The sequence below is a fragment of the Neomonachus schauinslandi genome, chromosome 11 (assembly GCF_002201575.2).
Source record: "Neomonachus schauinslandi chromosome 11, ASM220157v2, whole genome shotgun sequence".
Classification (NCBI taxonomy): Eukaryota; Metazoa; Chordata; class Mammalia; order Carnivora; family Phocidae; genus Neomonachus; species Neomonachus schauinslandi.
The window spans coordinates 32,491,827-32,512,792 of record NC_058413.1 but is presented as its reverse complement, the minus strand read 5'-3'; the positions used below and the strand labels follow the sequence as shown (position 1 = coordinate 32,512,792).

Here is a 20,966-nt window from a genome sequence, read left to right as displayed (position 1 = left end):
TTCAAAATTACTTACTTTCTAAAATCTGGTCTTTGAGGAATAGTTTACATTAAGTGAAATCTACAAATTCTAGGTGTATTTTGATCACCTTTGAAAATGACAGGGGTGCCTGGGTGGCTCAGTCAGTTAAGTGTCTGCCTTCGGCTCAGGTCATGATCTGAGGGTCCTGGGATCGAGCCCCGCATCGGGCTTCCTGCTCAGTGGGGACCCTGCTTCTCCCTCTCCCACTCCCTCAGCTTGTGTTCCCTCTCTCTCTCTCTTTCTGTCAAATAAATAAATAAAATCTTCAAAAAAAAAAAAGAAAGAAAAGAAAATGACATAAACTTATATAGCCACATCTCCTATTAAAATATAGAATATTTTCATAACCTCCAATAGTTTCCTCATGCCACTTGCCAGTTACCACAGCCCCAGAAGCAACCACTATTCTAATTTTCAAAGTTAGCTACTTTTATTATTAATTTTGTTTTATTAAGTTTAGTAGGGATTAGTAAGTGGTAATTTCCCTCCTTCTTTGATGTTTGGCATACTGATTTTTTTTAAGAGAAAGAGTGGTGGGAAGGGGCAGACGGAGAGGGAGAGAGAGAATCCCAAGCAGGCTCCATACTCAGCACAGAGCCTGACACAGGGCTTGATCTCACAACCCTGAGATCATGACCTGAGCCGAAATTAAGAGTAGATCACCTAAATGACTGAGCCACCCAGGTGCCCCGGCATACTGAAAAATTACTATACATGCCCTCTTTCTAACTGAAAATTTTTAAAAGTGAGAATATTGATTCACTTGAGAGTTTAAATTATCTGTGAATAAAATAAATATATCTCAAGCTGAGAATGGATTTTTAACACAAAGCCTAGTTTATTATTGAAATTCAAAGTAAAAACATTTGTGAAAGTTAAAATTACACCAAAGCCAGTTTTCAGGCTCACAAAACCAAGATTACCTTTATTTCTTAGATTATCTGGGAGATGCTTCTAGACAAAGTTTATGCTGGATGATAAATTAAGAAATGACTACGTGATACATTTAAACTTTAAACCTTGACTGAGATCAGTGATAATTAGAATTTTATTGCACATTCTATGTCATGTACTGTGTGAAAGACTTTAAGTCCCAGGCTTATAATTACTGAATGTTATAGTTGCTTATTTAACGCAATGCTTTTTTTCCCTTCAGTTTTCCTTCCATAATAAATTATTTCTCTGTGTCTTTCCTTCAATATACTTACTCTATGTTCCACTTATTTTTTAAGTTCTAGATCTCCCTGTTGGCAGCAATGATTATGGCCAACTATTTTTTATAGCAGATCCAGTATTTGGAAAACCTCATTTATCTTCCTGTCAGTGGAGCTTGGCTATCTCGATTCTTTTAGCCTTATCTACTTTCTTAAAACTTTATAGAAAATCAGTAGATAGCACGTATAGTAGGCCTGGGGGGAAAAATTAAAAATATGAAGACTGTATGGACAATAACTAGCAAGAGTTTCAGTCCTGACTGCCATTTATTGGCTATATGATCTCGGACACAGTAAGTTTATACCTTTGTTTCAAAAATCTGATGATAGTAATACCTGCCATTATCTACTTGTGTTATGAAAGTAACAAAATTAAATCATATGTGAGAAATCACTTTGTACATTTTGAAGTGTAATAAAAATGTATGTTAATGTAATTATGAACATTGTATTTTCTAACCAGTACCAGGGCTGATTTCTAATTATAAATAAAAAAAGACAACAAAACCTCAGAATCATCTTCCCCTGGCATTCTTTTGCATTGAAAGCAGGAAGAGAATAAATGCAGACTGAGAAGAACACCTCACTCCTTTGCTCCATACTGCTTGTGATGGTGGTGGTGTTTTTCCAAAAGCATGTGTTTCTATGTTTGCACTATAATTTTTCCTTCGTTATAACTCTTACTACAATGTAAGTTAACTTTATTTAGATGACTGTCTCTCTCTACTAGATAAGGAGATCCCTGAGGTTAGAGTGCCTTGCCCAAAATAAGAGAACAGCAAATGGATGGATGGATGGATGGATGGATGGATGGATGGATGGATGGATGGATGGTTAGATGGATGAATGATACCACAGTTTTTAAGAATGCCCCTGTGAGGTCTTAATGATGTTTGCAAAGTCTTGAATTCTGTAAGGTGAAGCCCACTTACTAGAAAGAAAATGATCTTTCTCTTAACTGTTTACACAGAAAATCCAGTTAATGGTTCAGGCATTTCTTTAATTTTTCCATTGAGTCCTCTCTAGTCCATGCTGAGTTCACCTAGAATATTCATCCAGGAGTGTCTTCTCTGGTCTTTTTCTTTTCTACCATGGTAACCTTGTGTTTTTCCTCTCTCTCTCTCCCACCCCATTGCTCTCTCGATCCTGGAGGAGTAGCATCTAGTCTTTATTGTCATTCCTGACTGGAGAAGTCTTTCTTTAGGTCTTTTATATGATTTTAAAGAGTCATATATATGTCAAAAGGGACAATATATATTTACCTCACTAATATTGACCTTCTCTTACAGCATCACTTTGATGGGCCAGGCTAGCAAAGGCCTATGCTTATTTAATCCATTGAAAAAAAATTACTCTCTAGGAGTTCATGCTGACAGCAGTGTACAGAGACAGGGAGGATAGGATGAGGGAAAAACAAAAGTCCAATTATATAAATTTAATACAAATTTAATTTATTTTAATAATTTAATAATATGGTAGAAATGCATTAATCCAAAAAAGAAAAGCAATGATGAAAGAATGTGATGCGGTTGGGCAAATAATAATAATGATAATGATAATAATAATAATATTATTATTATTATCTATAGCCACAGTCTTCTTGGAGTTTTGGAAAAGGAGAAGAAGTACACTGACCTATACTTGGGACCTTATTGAATGGGAAGAAGAGGAGGTAAGATGTTAAGAAACCAGGAGACTGGGAAACTGGGATAACATATGATGCAGAAAATTATTCACTATCCTTAACATCCAAGCTGGAAGCAACTAAACACCATTAGGTTTTCCTCTGATGTTTTTTTACTAACAGGATTTCTTATTTCATGAAGTTAAGACAGATCATTGATGAAGTAATGTAATTTTTTTCAAAGCACTGCCATGATATTTCTTAAAATTACATTAGTGGAAAATTGTGTTAATTAAAATATAGTTTAGGGTTTATTTGGAAAATAATTTGCATTTTATTTTTTAAAAGTTACTTCTTTTCCAAGACTTGCTATAAAAGTAGGCCAAAATCCAGGAATTTTGTTCCAACTATTGCATGATTTTTTTTTTTTATTTATGACTTTGATAGGTAGGTAACTTTAGTTTCTCTTACAGGAAACACTTCGTCCCCAGTTTGAAGCCAAGTATTACAAGATGGAGAGAGTGAATCCCATCAGTGGAAAACCTGAGCCACATCAGCCTTCCTCAGACAAAATCACTCGTCTTCTTGTTTCTATCTCAGGAATATTCTTCATGGTAAAGTACAACCATCAATATCAGAATGTTGTGGAATTCCACATTTAGAAGGACGCTCTAAGATACCAACTCATTTTGTGACCCTCAGGGTCAAAGCATATCCAATTCAGTACATTTAATACATACTATTAAACAAAATTAAAATCACGGCAAGTCATTGAGTGATTACAAAGAGAGTTTGGGCATATTTTTAAATAAATACTCTTTGGAAGAAACAAAGACCATCTAAGATAAAATGGAAATTATATGAGTTGCCCTGATGAATTAAAACTAAGCATTCCACTTGAAAGTGAAAATTTGAACAGTTTAAATCTTATAACATGTATTTTGACTCTAATGTAACTCAATTCCTTAAAGGAAAAAAATTGAATTTATGTATCCTTTCTTGGAAAAGCAAATTCCTTTAGCTCTGAGGCGGGGGTAGGGGGGGGGGGGGGCAGTATCTTGGTCTATGGTATTGCTTTTGTTTTGTCAATTATGCAAAATACAGATGTCTTCTCTGGTCTCCCATATTGTAGATTTCTTTGGTGATCACTGCAGTGTTTGCTGTTGTGGTGTATCGCCTGGTTGTTATGGAACAGTTTGCATCATTCAAGTGGAATTTCATCAAACAACACTGGCAGTTTGCAACATCAGCTGCTGCTGTCTGTATCAATTTTGTAATCATTATGGCCCTGAATCTTGTAAGTGTTTACAGTTTTCAAAAGGTTAAAAGGCATGGGTAGAGGAGAGGTCTGTGTTTCCTTCATGCTTGGATTGTATTTACAGGAAGCCAAAATGAGCCCAACCCACATTTTCATCAATGGCAACTCAGTTTAGTGGAAAAAAATTCATCTATTTGGTTTGGATGATGGGGTTTTTTTAATTAAAATCAATAACAGTTGTACTGTCTTCCTTGTCCTTTGAGTTTATTGTCTTGATAAGTGAAAATGTCCATTCATTGAGTGTCTGGTGTGTGCTAGAAAAGGTGCTATGCTCTTTTCATTCAAATAAGGGATTTTGGGTTCAAAAAACTGAACCTCAGTGGATAATCTGTTACAAAAGTATAGGAAAATCTGTTTGAAATAGAAGGCTTGTTACTTCCAAGGCCTCATGTGAAATAGAAAATAGACAGCTACTCTATTTTTCTTTCTCTGGGTCTAAGCATTTTTCTCCTTCCTTCCTCCCTCCCTCCCTTCCTCTCTCGCTCCCTTCCTTCCTTCCTTCCTTCCTTCCTTCCTTCCTTCCTTCCTTCTTTTTTCAGCACCTTCCGTTTGCATGTCTGCTCTGTTCTATCAGGAAATGTCTGTCTTTGCTTAACCATGACCCATCTTTCTTTCATGCTGTGGTATTGTAATGATTTTGTTATCTTCTTTGGTTCTAACTATGCAACCATGTTGGTTTCTATAGCCTATTTAACTGAGACCATCCAGTATTTCAATGTACTAATTTTTCAGAGAGAGCTTCTGATCACATACACTGATTGACTAATGAACTCTAGGGCTGAGAGGGCATTATTGTGTCTACATAGGCCCACATCTTCAGCAAGGTCTATGGGTGGGGTCCTATTTTCTCTGAAGACAGGAGGCATTGATTGGCACATTAGGGTAATAATCTCTTTCCTTTAATTCTTCCAACAATGCCACAAGGCCAGTATTCTCTTGATTATGTAAGTAAGGAAATGGATCTGGAGAGCTTAAATAACTTGCCCCAAATCATACATATACTAAGTGTTAATGCTGGTATATTTACATCATGCAATAATGTCTGAAGATAGCTAAGCAATACACAAATAATGATGTTTATATTATGTACAAGTAATGTGCATTTGGGTCTATATGTGGATTGACACTGCTGTTACACGTTTAGCCTGGAGAGGGCTAGGACCATTTAAAATAATCAGAAAAGTGAAAAGTCACTGTGGTAAATGTTTTAATGCAAGGATGATAGTTAACATCTCCTACTGGAGTCTGCTTTCTTCAGATTTGTTTTGCTTTGTAGAAGGAAACTACTGTTTGCAGTATCTCCAAATAAACCACACAGTATTTTAAATTTATGTCCTTGACTCATAGATTACAGTAAATAAGAAACATTGAAAAAACATAATACAAGAATGGGCCAGCATGGCTGGTAGTGTGTGTAAGGTTGCACATTACACAAAGTCACCAGATTGACGGGGGAGCCATTCACAGAATAGATATTGTAGATTTTTATATTTTATGGTTATACTCTTCTGGTAGATTTTGAAAGATCTTGTTTCTAACAAAATCAAATGTTTATGACAATTTTCCAGTAAACAGCGGTTATTGAGGTTAGCTTCATTATCTGAGGAAAGGAGGCTAAATAGTTGATGTGTTTATTTCTAGGTAACAATAGCAATCAACCAGTCTGATCTTAAATGGACTCAATTTCTTATCCATAGTCAGCTGGTTGACATAAAAATGACTGGTCATAGTCCTGCTATTTAGGATCTTATAGTCTAGTGGAGACATAGGACACAATGAGGAATGAATGCATCATAGTTGAAGCGCAAAATGCTCTGAGTAAAATGGGACAGAAGCTATCAATTGTATGTGAAATGGGGAGGGGGAGTTGTGATGATGTATCGGAAGACTCAAAGCAAAGAGGAGAGGGTACTTACTCTGATGAGCCAAGAAAGAGCAGAAAGTGGACTGTCATTTGAGGAAATTTAACCCGAAAATGTACAGAACCACAGAAGTGCATGTTCTTTGTCCTAAGGAAATGGTGAGGAGTGTCTATAAAACATAAATTTATGGGAGAATGAGGAAAAAGAGATTAGAAAAGTAAATTAGTGCCTCACTGTGGAGATCTGGGATACCATGTAAAGAATTTGGACATCATTTTTTTTTCTTATAGGCAGTGGGGAGCCAATATAATATTATTATTAATATAATATATTAATATAAAGTATAATATAATATAAAGTATATATTTTTAAATATATTTTATTTTAAAAATACATCTGATAAAGATAGTATCAAGAATCAAACTAAAGAGCAATTATAGCTACACAGGTAAAAATCCCAAGTACATAGAAAAATGTTATCAGGAGCTCTACACTCAGCGTGGAGTCTCCTTGTCCCCTCTCCCTCTGCTCCTCCCCTGTCCCCTGCTTGCGTGTTCTGTCTCTCAAATAAATAAATACATAAAATCTTTTTTAAAAAATTTAAAAAATGTTATCAGGAGTTATCTCTGCAAAGTATAGGTGATTTCTTTTCTTTACATATTAAACATGTAGTTTGCATTTTCAAATTTTTTACAATAAGCCCATATACCATTTAAAACTAGTAAAAGGTAAACATTTGATATTAATTTCTGATATTTTAAAGAAATCAGGGATGGCAGTCCAAGATTTGTGTAGAAGGATAGAATTTTTATTGTATTATTACTTAGAGTAGTAAAAATTGGTGAGAGACCCCCTAAATGAACAAATATAAGAGAATATTAATTCAAATTCTATATAATGGAGCATCATGTACCCAATTAAAATGCTATTCTACTATTATTTAAGGACATGACATGCAGTTACATAAAAAAGATATATAACTACACTTGATTCCCATTGCAACACATCTGCGTTTTGAAACTATAAGGAGTAACAATAAAATGTTAACAGTGGTTATCTCTCAGTAGAGGGATACTATTTGATTTAATGTGACTTTTTTGGGTTCTCTCAAATATTTATCTCTATATGCAGGCTTTGATTTATAATCAGAAAAAAATAACCTTTACTTTTAAAACATTCTACCATGATACAAAGTTTGGAATAAATTAGAAATGGAATGTACTTTATTTTTACTTTATATATGAGTCAGCCATATAACCACGGTCACCAAGGTGGCAATTTTGGCTCACTTTTTAAATTTGGTCTTTCACCAAGTAGAGAAAAGGTTTATCAGTGAGCAAGCGGCATTCCCGAACTCGTGCAAGCAAGCGCGCACACGCGCGCGCGCGCACACACACACACACACTATTCCTATGTGAGCCCCCTCCCTTCCTCTGCCCTCTTAATACTGCCCAGGCTCTCATCACTTTGTGGTGCCAGTTGCTCAACTTAATGTCCTGATAAAAAGCAGTGGACAGGGCGTCTGGGTGGCTCAGTCGTTAAGCGTCTGCCTTCGGCTCGGGTCATGATCCCAGAGTCCTGGGATGGAGCCCCACATCGGGCTCACTGCTTTGTGGGAAGCCTGCTTCTCCCTCTCCCACTCCCCGTGCTTGTGTTCCGGCTCTCGCTATCTCTCTCTCTCTGTCAAATAAATAAATAAATAAATAAAATATAAAAAAAAAAGCAGTGGACATTGGACGCAGGCAAAAATTTGCTCTTGATCTGTGTGATCCTGGCAATACCATGTAATATCTTTGAGTTTTAATTTTTTTTATCTTTCATATGAGGGTGATAAAACTAACGCATAAGGGTATTGAAAGATTAAATGAGGTCCTCTAACAAATAAATGGTGCTTAATAAGTGTTAACCTTTTTCCTATTTGCTTCTCTTCAGTTTTTAAAAATTATTTCTCTTTAAAAGCCTCCTATTCTTTCTTGCAAAATACCAACATTTTCTTTATTTTTTTCCCTTTCTCTTCATCTTTAAATCATAGAATTTATTTATTAACCTTCAGTCCCAGTTATCAAAATGCCAATGATCTTTTCTTTGGTCTGTCTGAATTCTTCAGACCACATCTGCATTTATTTATAATTTCTTCATTCTTTTTTCTTTAACTGTTACCTATTGCCCATTCATAAATTTTTAAATACTCAGAGTTGTCTGTAGAAAGAGAATTACATCTAAGATGTTGTTTATGTCTTTTGATCAAATTTATGTCTAAAATATAAGAAAATTTGAAATATTTAATTAGTTCTTGCAAAAATCATACCATCGCGCTAATTTTCAGTAGTCTTACTTGTTTTTTTAATGTATTTTCTTCTTTCTGAAATTTACTATTTTTATCTTTTTTAGTTTTGCATTAAATCAATACATTGTTATTATATAAAGCACCAACAGTATGAAAACATTAAAAATATTAAGAAAAGTCACTATTTTCTACCCAAAATGCCCCTCATGTCCCTTCCTATCATAAACTAATTGTACCCATTGGAGGTAATCAGTGTTAATGGTTTCATGTCTATTTTTTCCCCTTGCTATCAATTATTAGTGTCTTCAAAAGAGTACCCTGTGTTCCTGGGTTTGACAATTTGTTCCAAAGAACTCCTGATCTTCAAAAACATCTTAAGTGAATTATGAACTTGCCTAATATTTTTGAAGATGGGAAGTATTTCATAGGGAAAATGAAGAAATTAAATGTGTTTTAATTAACTTTTGCTTGGGAAGGCAAGCATGAAAACTCTGGGAACAGAACCTCCAGGTCCAGGATTCAATCCTTGGTTCCTACCCAGGGAAATAGCTGTCTTTTCACTTAAGCTGAAGAACATGTCATGATCAGAACTGTAACTAAATAAAACAGGAGCTTTCACCTTCATACATTTTCCTTACCAAAGGATTCTTTTTATTTTCACTGATAATGCAAAAAATTGAAATTTGGCTGAAGTTTCCCTTGGTGTACCAGATTCCAATTTCATATTATTCCAGTTGCTTCTTAATCACCAGTCCCTTAAACTCTGACTCTGCCTCATTTTCAACCCCCATCCTCAGTTACCACCCCTTCCCTAGAATCACAGTGAACCCACATTCGTATAGTCTTCTCTCTCATAAGCTTCAGATACAGCTTCCTCTCACTAAGTCTGTATATTTAATGAGGATCAATATATTCCTTCTTCCAAAGTACTGCTTTTTACAGAAAACAAAGGCTGAACTAGAGGGAGTGAATCTCCCAATTGTAGAAATAAGACCTCTGGAAGCAGATGAGAATAGTATTATTTTTGTCATAAAAACAATCTTTTGAGGTCCTCAAAATCCCTACCTCTACTTAATTAAATAAAAGAGCCCATGTAACTGCCTAGTGCTATAACTCATCTGTTGTTCCTGATAGAAGATAAGACTGACTTTCTTTTCTCTAAATGTTTATTTCTACTTGTTGGGAATTTTGACATAAAGATTTAGAGATTGTTGAAAGTAGAATCAGCCACAAAACTTCTCTGCCCTTGCAACTAATTTAGGAAAAGAATCTTAAATGGATTTTAGCATAAATGAAGTGAACTACACGGCCAACTCAACAAATGTGAAAAGAATGTTATATTCCTCAGATTTAATCAGTGTAAAACCTTAATGCCCTTCTGAATTTATATATTCCCTTACTACTCAGGATGTTAAAGCATGTCACAGATTATTAAACAGCCCATCTGGTTTACCTGAACCCACAGGATTAATTTAAGGTCTTAATCAGATAAACATAGATTAAAACTCTTAATATCAATATGCCAAGTCTTTAAAAAAATTATACCACGAAAATGATTGACCTAGAATACCAAATGCTACCTCTCATTATTTTCAGCACATAAAAATGTGCTTTTTTTTCTTAATAGCAGACTTTGTGATCCCTGTGCTACCATATTCTCCAAATGAGGGTTTGGCCTCAGTCAAAATATTCTATTAATCTAATAGGCTTTTCAGCTGTAATCCATATGCATGAAATTATGACATTTAGGCATGGCAAAATAGTTTCAGTTAGTCAAACACTTTTTTAAATCAGGAACTTTAAATATTTAAAGTACACAGCCAGAAATTTTACATCATTCATTCATTTCTTTTGTCTCTTTCATCACATCAGTGATTGTTGTGAATTTTGCTTCTATAACATCTCTCTTATCTATTCCCTACTCATCATTTCACTTCTACTTCTTTAGTTCAGCTACTTAACATTTCTAGCTTGGACCATTGCAATAGCCTTCTAACTGGTGAGTCTTCCTGTCTTTTTCAACTCTTCTCATCTCCCTTGCACACTGCTCTTAGAAGGATCTTTCTGGGGCACCTGGGTGGCTCAGTGGGTTAAGCATCCGACTTTTGATCTGGGCTCAGGTCATGATCTCAGGGTCATGGGATCAAGCCCCCAGTTGGGCTCCATGCTCAGTGGGGCGTCTGCTTAAGATTCTCTCCGTCTCCCTCTGCCCCTCCTGCTTGTGCTCTCTTTCTCTATGATAAATAAATAAATCTTTTTTTAAAAAAGAAGGATCTTTCTAAATCACAGATTTGATCATTTTATTTTGTACTTGAAAGTGCTTAACGGGTTCCAGTTGCCTCTGGTATAAATTCTAAATTCATTAGCAAGGCACGGAGACCTCCTGTTATTTAAAGCCAGATTTCCTTTCTTGTCTTGTTTGAAGTTGGATCTCCTTCCCTCCCTCTCACACACCATACTCCAGCCTATAAAGTCCCTTTTGCTTGCTCCCTGGCATCCTGCTTTTTCACAGCTCTGTCTTGGTCCATAGTGCTTTCTCTATTTGCCTTTTTTCCTTTTATCTCCTTGGAGGCTATTTCTTTATCTTCGAAAATTCCAGTAAAGGATCACTTGCTCCATGAAGTTTTTTCTCGATCCCATATGTAGAATCGAATAATCTCTCCTCTGTGTTTATTCTTCTCACAAGGTGCTTGGACATGCCTAGTCTTCCTTCTTATCCCACTCCCCTGATGGAATTAAATGCTCCGTCTTGTGAATGCTCTTTGTTACAGTGCTTGGGGCATGCCTTGTCTCCCACTCCCAGGGTGTAAGCTCCTGACAGCAGGGCCTCCTCACTTTTGTGTCCCCAGGTCTTTGCCTATGCCTAAAAGACATTTAGAATATATTCTTCAAATAAATTTTAAGTATTCTATTCTCCAAGTTTCCTAGCATCTTGAATATTATGCACATTGCAAAGATCTTAGCCTCTTGAATAATTGTTCAAAATTATTTTTGTTGATGGAATTCTATTTTCAGTGTCTTTCACATTTGCAGCACTTGTGATATTTAAACTAATACTTAAAGAATATGCATCCTCTAAGCTTTCAAAACAAATGGACCATGGAATCCCTAAATAAGTATTCAACTTGGGATAAAAAATATGGGTGAAAATAATGAAAATTTGATTACAAGTCTATTTTACAGATCATGAAAGTAACTGAAAGATTGTTTCCTGTACTTAAGATGCTTCAAATCACCTGGAACACTTGAAAAACTAGAGACCCCTGAGTCCCATTCAGAATCTCCTTTGTGGAGCTGGGAAATCTGTATATAAAACAAAACATTCAAAAATATCCTCCAAGTGATTCTGATCCAGTCAGTCCCTAAAACAGCATTAGGAAATTACTGATTTAAGAGATCTGAGGTAAATTTGATACACAGACAAGATCAGAAATTACATTTTCAAAGATAAATCGCAAGAAATTTAACAATGATTAAAACTTCACTTTGTTTAACACCTCTTGCTAGACATATAGCTGAAATTCTACAGAATTTGAAAGCAGGAATTACTCTTCACTAATCCCATACTTTTTTCCCTTTATGTTGCTGCCCCTGAAAATGCTATACTACTTAAAGGTGCCATAAACAGCATGGTTAATGTCAGGTGATATTTCCAAGATTTTAATGAAATTTAAAAATATACAATTATTCCAAAATGTATATTCCTGTTGCTTGACAGTCAAACCTTAATAATTAAAGAATAGGTTACAAAAGCATGACAGCCGTCTCGTCTCATGATTACCATGTAATTTTAAAGAAAAAAATAGAAACATCACAGAAGTACACTTGTAGTTTGCAATATCTGGGATTAAGCCAATTAAACCACTTCAACATTGTCAACAAAAAAATGAACTCATGGGGCACCTGGCTGGCTCACTTGGTTAAGCATCTGACTCTTGGTTTCAGCTCAGGTCTTGATCTCATGGGTAGTGAGCTCCAGCTGGCATTGGGCTCCGTGCTCAGCTGGGAGTCTGCTTGATAATTCTCTCCCTCTGCCTCTCACCCCCTCTCTAAAATGAATTAAAAAAAAAAAGAATGAACTCCTTTTGGCATTCCTCTTTCATTTTTTTCAAAGATTTTATTTATTTGAGTGAGAGAGCACTGGGGGCGGGGGCAGAGGGAGAAGCAGACTCCCCGCTGAGCAGGGAGCCTCATGTGGGGCTCCATCCCAGGACCGTGAGATCATGACCTGAGCCGAAGGCAAACGCTTAACCAGCTCAGCCACCCAGGCTCCCCTCCTCTTCCTGCTTCTCATTTTTAAACCCCCTGTACCATGTGTACCCTATAGCCAAAAAAATAAAAGCAGCTCTAACTACATTTGAATGAAGTACTCCATGCTGGTTCTGAACTTTTTCACATTAGTGATTTATTTCCATCTCTATGCTCAAACGCTACCCTCTCAGAGAGGCTTTTCTGACCACACTATAAAATAAATGCTCTGTGCCCCCCACCCTTCTCTATGCACAACAGCCTGCTGTATTTTCCCTTTTCTGACCAATTACGTAATTGTCATTTGTCTCTAACCACTGGAATTTAAGTTCCATTGAAGTAGAGACTATTTCTGTCTGTTCACTATGTGGCCCATTAGAAAGTCCAAATGAATATTTTTACATAATTAGTACATATGCCTAAGAATTTCAGCTTACTGAATGCACTAGTGAGTGATGTTTAGAAGTATAGGTTCCGGGCGCCTGGGTGGCTCAGGAGGTTGAGCGTCTGCCTTCGGTTCAGGTCATGATCCCAGGATCCTGGGATCGAGTCCCTTCTCCCTCTGCCTCTGCCTCTCTCTCTTTCTGTCTCTCATGAATAAATAAATAAAAACTTTAAAAAAAAAAGCATAGGTTCCCCAACATGATATATATAGAGAGAGATATATAGATATATAGTTATATAATGCACATAGTGTAGTGACCACAACTGTCCCTGAACTGCCCCCCCTTATTCTCTCCTCCCCCAAATACATATCCATTTCCCACCTTACACACACACACACACAGCCCATGATTGCTGTCATACACCACACAGTGGATATATCTAAATTACGGTTTCTTGCTGCATTTTGTGGTTGGGGAGTTAACAAGTCAGTCTGCATGGGTTGATTTTGTAGCTCATCATCATCGTGGTGGTGCCAGTTAGCTAGTATCTGAGCTTTAGATGATGCAGATTCTCAAGTCCCCCAGAAAGTTTCCCAAGAACAATATTTCCAGGGGTGATACAGCATTTTTTTGTGTGATTTATAACATCGTTCCAAAGGATATTGTAATCCATTGGAGCATCAGCTGTAGATATTTCCATCACAGGTATGCAGACAGGTTCTATGTGCTAAGAATTAGGACAAAAAGCTGAAATGGTTTCTGTGACAAGGCATAGCATAAATGGTATAAGAGAGCCATGATAGCAAATCCTGACTTTGCTACTAGTTTAGTAGTGTTACCTTTGGCAAGGTACCTGACGTTCTAAACAATGGTTTCCTGTTCTGTAAAATGGGGATAATTATACCTATGTGATAAAATTGTTGTAAGGACTAAATTAAATAATGGTATATATAAAGCAACCGCTTGCCACCAGCTGAATAGTTGAAATGGCAGTTATTTAAGTAAAACTTTTTTTTTCATTCCCCATGAGGGCACTCAATTTGGTGCTAGAAGTACAGTACTACTCAAGTACTATTTGTTGATTTGTTAACCTATCCTATTATACTCCTTGGAGACCCTTCTATAATCATCTTACTTAACAAACAGGGCATGGAAAAGAACATGTTACAATCAAGACAGTTTTGGTGCTCATGAATTCAAGGTAATCTTGTTCTAAAATTAGAAAATGGCAGTTTGTGTGTATCATTAAAAATAAAAACAGTAGCAACAACAAACTGCATAAGAGGTAGAATGAGACTTTATATTCAATATAATCTTTCTGTCTCAAGATAACTCTTTAGAGGAAGAGGTAGGTTTAAATCATGGCTAAGATGAATAATCATACTAGTTCTATTGAAAGAAGGTGAACAACTTTTAGTGTCCAGATACCTACTTTTAATTTTGCATGCCAAAAGGCAGAGTTACTGGAATTTGTAATATAAAGAATAACTTGTTGAATTGTGGGGTTAGTTATATTTATATGCACGCATATATACGCACAAACACATACTATCCTTCTGTCTGTAACAAATTTGTTTTCCCAACTAGGTTTACTTGGAATTTTGTGAAATATGTTTCTTTTTCTTAAGTCTGTATGAATGGTGGGTTGCGTACTAGGGGCAGGGGAGAAGGTGGCAGAATGTGAAAAATTTCACCATAAAACTGTCATGCATGTGACTGACTTACGGATTCAACAGATTTGACTTAACCAGTCTTGTTTTAAATAACCACCAAACCACTGTTGTTCTTTAGGAATGCAAACTATCACACTATGTTCCTCTTAGTTTGGAAAATTCTTTGTCAATAGTAACAAATTCAGACTTTCACTCATCCTTCCAGCATAGTAAAAAGTACATATAATTTAGTGATCAAATCCAATGTCAGCCATTGATTAGTTGAATGACTTTTGTTACAAAAAAAATTTTGTTTTTTGAAGTCCGATTTCCTTGATTTGTAAAATGGAAATAAAGATAGCTACCCCAAAAGACTTACTCTTACAGAAATCAAGTGTGTGTCTCTCTCTCTCTATATATATATATTTATAACATGTTTATATCACATGCATTTAGTTTGTATATATATGTAAAGCACCACATAGTAAGGTTTAAAACATGTTCTGCTTAATTGAAAATGTAGCCACTTTGTAGAATACACATTAGATGTTTCCTTGAATAGTGTAAATAGCAGCCTTTTCTAGAGGAAAGAATAACATTCACTATTTGTTCTCTCATTACAGGCTTATGAAAAAATTGCTTACCTTCTCACCAACTTAGGTAAGTCCTTCGTTTTTACTTCACTCCTTAGTAAAAGAATAACATATGGGCATATCAGTCTGTAGTTGCTTTATGTACTCTAGCATTTTTAATGTCAACTTCAGTTATGTAAATTGTCAATCAAAATGAAAGACATGCATGGGAAGTTGGAGCAAATTACATAACTATAGAGAGGCAGTGCATGTAGCTACAGAATCTCCTTCCTTGAAATTATTAGCAAACCTAGCTCTCCCTACATGGGAGTGCTTTTCTCCCCCTACCTTTTCAGTTCTTTGGGTTTTTCCCCCAATTTTTATGTTTATCAAAATATTGTACTACATATACATAATTTAAAAGACAAAATAATGTTAAGAAATTTATAATTAAGGGGTGCCTGAGTGGCACAGTCAGTTATGTGTTCCTGAGTTTCAGCTCAGGTCATGATCTCAGGGTCCTTGGATCAAGCCCCGCATAGGGCTCCATGCTCAGCATGGAGTCTCGTTGAAATTCTCGCCCTCTCCCTCTGCACCTCCTGCTTGTGCTGTCTCTCTCTCTTTCTCTCTCTCTCTCTCAAATAAATAAAATCTTTTTTAAAAAATAAATGTATAATTAAAACCCATACTCTGCCACATTACCCATTCTTATTTTCCTTTTTCCTGAGAGACTACTTTTTTTTTAATTTTAGCAATTTCTTTCATTATTTCCTACTGTATTTCTAAATAGCATGTTTCTCTGACACTCTTGGATTTTTCAGGTTTGGGAAGCTATTGCCTTCCCCTTATAAATGACAAGAACTTAGGTCTTAACGTTCCCTACAGTGTTCTGTCCTTGCACACTTTCCCATCTATCACCTGTTATACCACACACTCTCTTTCCTCCTTCCAAAGTAGTTATATTCAACAGATTTGAATTTTTAGCCAAATTAATAATTAATGTTTACATCATTGTTTCTATTTAACTATTTTTATATGTAAGACGTGGTATGTACTATGATTGTTTCCTTTCTTAGACAATCTTTATATTTTCATGAAGCTAATAATAGCACTTTTTTCTTTAATTTTCTACATACTTTCTTAATTTATCCCAAACTTTCTGCCTCAACTCTGAATGGTCTCTAAATACTTTCAAACCCATCAGGTATGCTACTAATTTTATTTTCTTCTTAGAGTTCCCCTTCCTGAACCCATTGTTTACTCCACTCTCAAGGGCCTACTGCTTTCTCTCTTCCGTGCTCTGGGAATTCCTTTTACCTTTATTTCTCAGTTGGATACCACTCTTTGGACCCTTCTGTCTCCTTTTGTCTTGACTTAATTCCTTATTTTGCTGCCTGGAAAGTAAATTTCTTGAGACCTTACGTGTCTGAAACTGTTTTTCTCTATCCTCAAACTTGATTTTTGGTCTCTCGGTTTGGGGAACAAAATTTTGATTATAGAGCAATTTGAGCAGTGATCTTTCATTGTTTGAAAACTCACCAGATCCCAGGCACTGAGCTGGACACTCCTCATGCATTTTGTTTTATTGACATCACAATTCTATGACAGTAGGATCCCTATTTTATTAATTAGAAAATGAAAATAAGTTAAATAAGTAGAATTTAAACCCAGATGTGGCAGAGTCCACTTAATTATGGTGGAATAACTATATGACTCCACTTTTGCTTCCCCTATAATGTATTTACAAGTACAAGTAATAACAAAAGGAACATTGTGTAGAGGGAAGAACTGGGTCCTAGGTCAGGCTCTGGAAATAAGTGGTCATATTACTTGGAAATTATGTGACTATGAGCAAGTTTTCTCTCTCCATTCTTTGTTTTCCTCCTTCCCCCATTCCCTCCATTCCTTCTCTTCCTTTGGTTCTTCCTCTGTTTTTGTTTTTTTGAGTCTCAGATTTTGTTATTGGTAAAATGAGAATGATAACATTTCCTAAACTGTTGTGGATTGGCTGCCCAACATATGACAAGTGTTCAATAAATGGGAATGATCTGTTGCATTGTTCTTAAACCCTGTGAGCTACAGTTTCTGTAGCTGGATAATGAAGCACTTAAACTAGATGTCTGAAAGCTTTCTTCCACCTCTGATTCTCCATATTCATTTGCTTTTAAAGTCTTTCATACCAGGATGGAAGCAAATCTAAGGAAGTGATTTGAAGGATCATAATAGTAGGAATAGAACAGTTATTTGTGTTAAGTACCAGGAGAACCAAAGTTTGCACTTGATATCTGATTTTTCCATCTATAACTCATGACATAGTGCCTATGGATTCATAACAATTAATAACAAATGGACTATATTAATTTAAATTAGCAAAAATATTAATATTTTGTTTGAAATAATGTCATTGTGTATATAGATATAAATAAGTATATATTTAATATTTGGATATTTATGAGTACATAGATAATAAATATATATGGTATTGTATTCTGTGTAATTTTAGACTGTGCAAATTTGTGCTTCAAATTAGAAATTAGGTTTTCCTTCCTGGTAGAGGTCACACATTTTTTATTTAAAGGATCTTTTAAACTTTATGTTTCTTGACTTATTTTTTAGCCAAATATTTTATTTTCGAAAGTCACCAAAAAAAATCAGTTTCAATTCTATTACATTTTTTATGTGAGAAGAAATATATAATATTTGATCCAAAGTAATGTTTTTTTTTCAGTTTGGTTTTATGGTCCAAATAACAAATTATTTATAATAATAAAGTATCCGTAGTATGAATTATCTGCAAAAAATGAACATGGATTCCAAGAAACAAATTAAGCCAAACAATTAAGTTTCAGTTTTGTCATAGAGGTCAATTCAGGAACAAGAGTACATATATCAAGAAAATAGTAACAAAAAATCAGATGTTGCCATGTAAATATTAGGCAAACCAGAATTTAAGATCTGTTTGAGTGGGAAAGAGAAATACATCATACTGATAAACAGTCTGCCAAGTCAGTGTAATAGTCATGATTTCTATACATCTTTTTATAAACCTTCAAAATACAGAAAGCAAAACATGATAGAAATACCAAAAAAATTGACAAATCCACAATCAAATATAAGCTAGGATATAAAATATTTGAATATCATAACTAACAATCTTCTCTTTAAATATATATAAACTGGGGCGCCTGGGTGGCTCAGTTGGTTAAGCGACTGCCTTCAGCTCAGGTCGTGATCCTGGAGTCCCGGGATCGAGTCCCACATCGGGCTCCCTGCTCAGCGGGGAGTCTGCTTCTCCCTCTGACCCTCCCCCTATCCTGCTCTCTGTCTGTCATTCTCTCTCTCTCAAATAAATAAATAAAATCTTTAAAAATATATATATATATATATAAACTGTATGCTCAACAAAAAATATCTACTCCTCCCAAACACTTAATACATAGACAAAGTATATCCAAGTAATTTGACCACAAATGAAACCAACTTTTTTGCTCCAAAGCAGAAATCACGCAGGAACATTTGTGGATCATGATGCAATAAAATTAGAAATGGAGATCCAAAAACAAACTACACAATGGGGATTTTTTTTTAAATCCATATTCTCGGTTCCAGATAAGTTTTGTACTAAATTTACAAACTGTTTAGGATGAAACAATCGTGAAAACACAACCCACCAAAACCCTGGGGGAATGTGGGCTCTCTTGGCTGCTCTCACTAGTGCCCACCCACCGGTCAGCCTTGGGGATGCCCCACAGACCCCTGTCACTTCTGGCACATATTGTAGTTGGGCTTGGAATCCCCCAGAACCTATTCCTATTCTGTGACTGGATCATGCACACATTTTGGCCCACCTTTTCCTTAAATCAGATCCCATCTGTTTTCTATCTTCCTTGAATTCTTTAATTATATGAAAATATATATTAGCTGTGCATACAGATCTTCTATCATTATTTGGATCCTGGGTGGGAGCAGGGGCTACAGTCGACCCTGCCATCTTAGTTCAGTCTCTTGCATCATTTTGTTTTGTTTCAAGAGTCATAGAAACATAAGATGTGAGAGTAGACAGGTTCTTGAAATCATCTTGCCTAAACTCCTTGTTTCTTTTTTTTTTTTTAAAGATTTTATTTATTTATTCATGAGAGATAGAGAGAGAGGCAGAGGCAAGAGAGATACGGGACTCGATCCCAGGACCCTGGGATCATGACCTGAGCTGAAGGCAGACGCTTAACCGACTGAGCCACCCAGGCGTCCCAGAACTCCTTGTTTCATAAATGTTAAAACTGGTCCCAAAAAAGATGTAAAGAGATCTACCTGAGATTACCAGAAAATTAGGTATAAAGTTGAGATAGGAGCCTAGCTCCTATGACTGAGGTAGTCTTCCTTCCTCTTTACCATTGTACTTCAGTCTGTGCAAAATATCCATTCTTCAAAGAACTCTGTGGACAATTTAGGTCCCTATTCAAGCATAGACAGTTTGAGTCAAGGACTGATCCAATGTACCTGGTTATTTCCAAATGACAATAGCAGACAGAATCCTGAAAATCTTTATACATTATTAATAACAGGCATCCTATTTTTGTCGCTGTGGGGAAAGTCTGAAGATTGTATCGTTGGATCCTTTTATCAACTATGTATGTACAGCAGACATTATCATTCACGTTTTGCAGATGCAGACCCTAGAATTCAGAGACACTGAGTGCCTCGTAGAACTAGTAAATGGCTGAACCAGAACACAAACATGAGGCTTCTGATTCTATCTCCATATTTCTTGTTATTCACCTCCTCTATGTAAACACACCCTGTTTTCCTTTTAGAATATCCTCGAACAGAATCTGAGTGGGAAAACAGCTTTGCTCTGAAGATGTTCCTCTTCCAGTTTGTTAATTTAAATAGTTCTATCTTCTATATTGCTTTCTTTTTGGGGAGGTAAGTCAAATTTATGTTCATCATCTTTGCAGAGTGAAAAAGACTGCCAACAGTTCCATTGCCAGTTTGTTAATAGAGGTGGTGAATCCTTGTCGCCTGCCTTGGAAAACTGCTAACCAGCCTTCCCATGCGTTTTCCATCAAAAGTCTTAGTACAGTGCTTCCAGCTGCCACTACCAATTAAAGTTGGCATAAAAAAATAAAACCTATGTACCATGCTTGGGTTGGATTATGAGTATCCGGTCATCAGTAATGATTTTGTTAAATAAGAAAATGATTTTTGTATACCCCTAGGTTACATTTCCTTAGTGTGGAAATTTCTCCTACCTATCATGTTAACATTTTTTCCTATGTGTGCTGCACAAAATGAAAAAGAAGCATATTAAACTATGCTTAACACTCCAGCCAATGCCATGGAAACATACTAAAGCTAGAACCATTTTAAACTAAAGAACTCAGCACATTACATTAATATTCATTAGCTAGGTCAACAAAACATTAAAGATCTACAGGTGAAAGTGGAAAATTTCCTTTGGTTGTTTTGTCTATACTTTCTCACCCCATTGGGTGGGGGGAGAATTGAATTCACATACCACTTTTTCCTTTTTAAGTCAGATACTTTGATGTGTAAGCATGGCCAAAGTCTGCAGTTTGGGGACAAGATGCACCGGTGAACATTTATGTCTACCTATCCATGCATTAGTAGATGTTCTTCAGTCAACCCCACATAAATGCTAATGAATTAAAATGGCTTTTTACAGATTTGTAGGCCACCCAGGAAATTACAATAAACTCTTTAACCGGTGGAGACTGGAGGAAGTAAGTAACCTTGTAAGGGTGAATGTGGGACTGGGCGGGGA

The 20,966-nt window shown here is 35.9% G+C and overlaps 1 protein-coding gene across 2 annotated transcripts in view; it reads left to right on the top strand.

The window, feature by feature from the left end:
- ANO3 (anoctamin 3) overlaps window positions 1–20,966 on the top strand; it is a 416,780-nt gene that overhangs the window by 374,086 nt on the left and 21,728 nt on the right. For both annotated transcript variants that reach the window (XM_021685869.1, XM_021685870.1), the window contains 6 exons: window positions 2,825–2,907; window positions 3,333–3,473; window positions 3,992–4,156; window positions 15,236–15,272; window positions 19,996–20,107; window positions 20,868–20,925. In XM_021685869.1, the coding sequence (XP_021541544.1) occupies window positions 2,825–2,907; window positions 3,333–3,473; window positions 3,992–4,156; window positions 15,236–15,272; window positions 19,996–20,107; window positions 20,868–20,925 (596 nt within the window). The remainder of the gene's footprint in view (window positions 1–2,824; window positions 2,908–3,332; window positions 3,474–3,991; window positions 4,157–15,235; window positions 15,273–19,995; window positions 20,108–20,867; window positions 20,926–20,966) is intronic.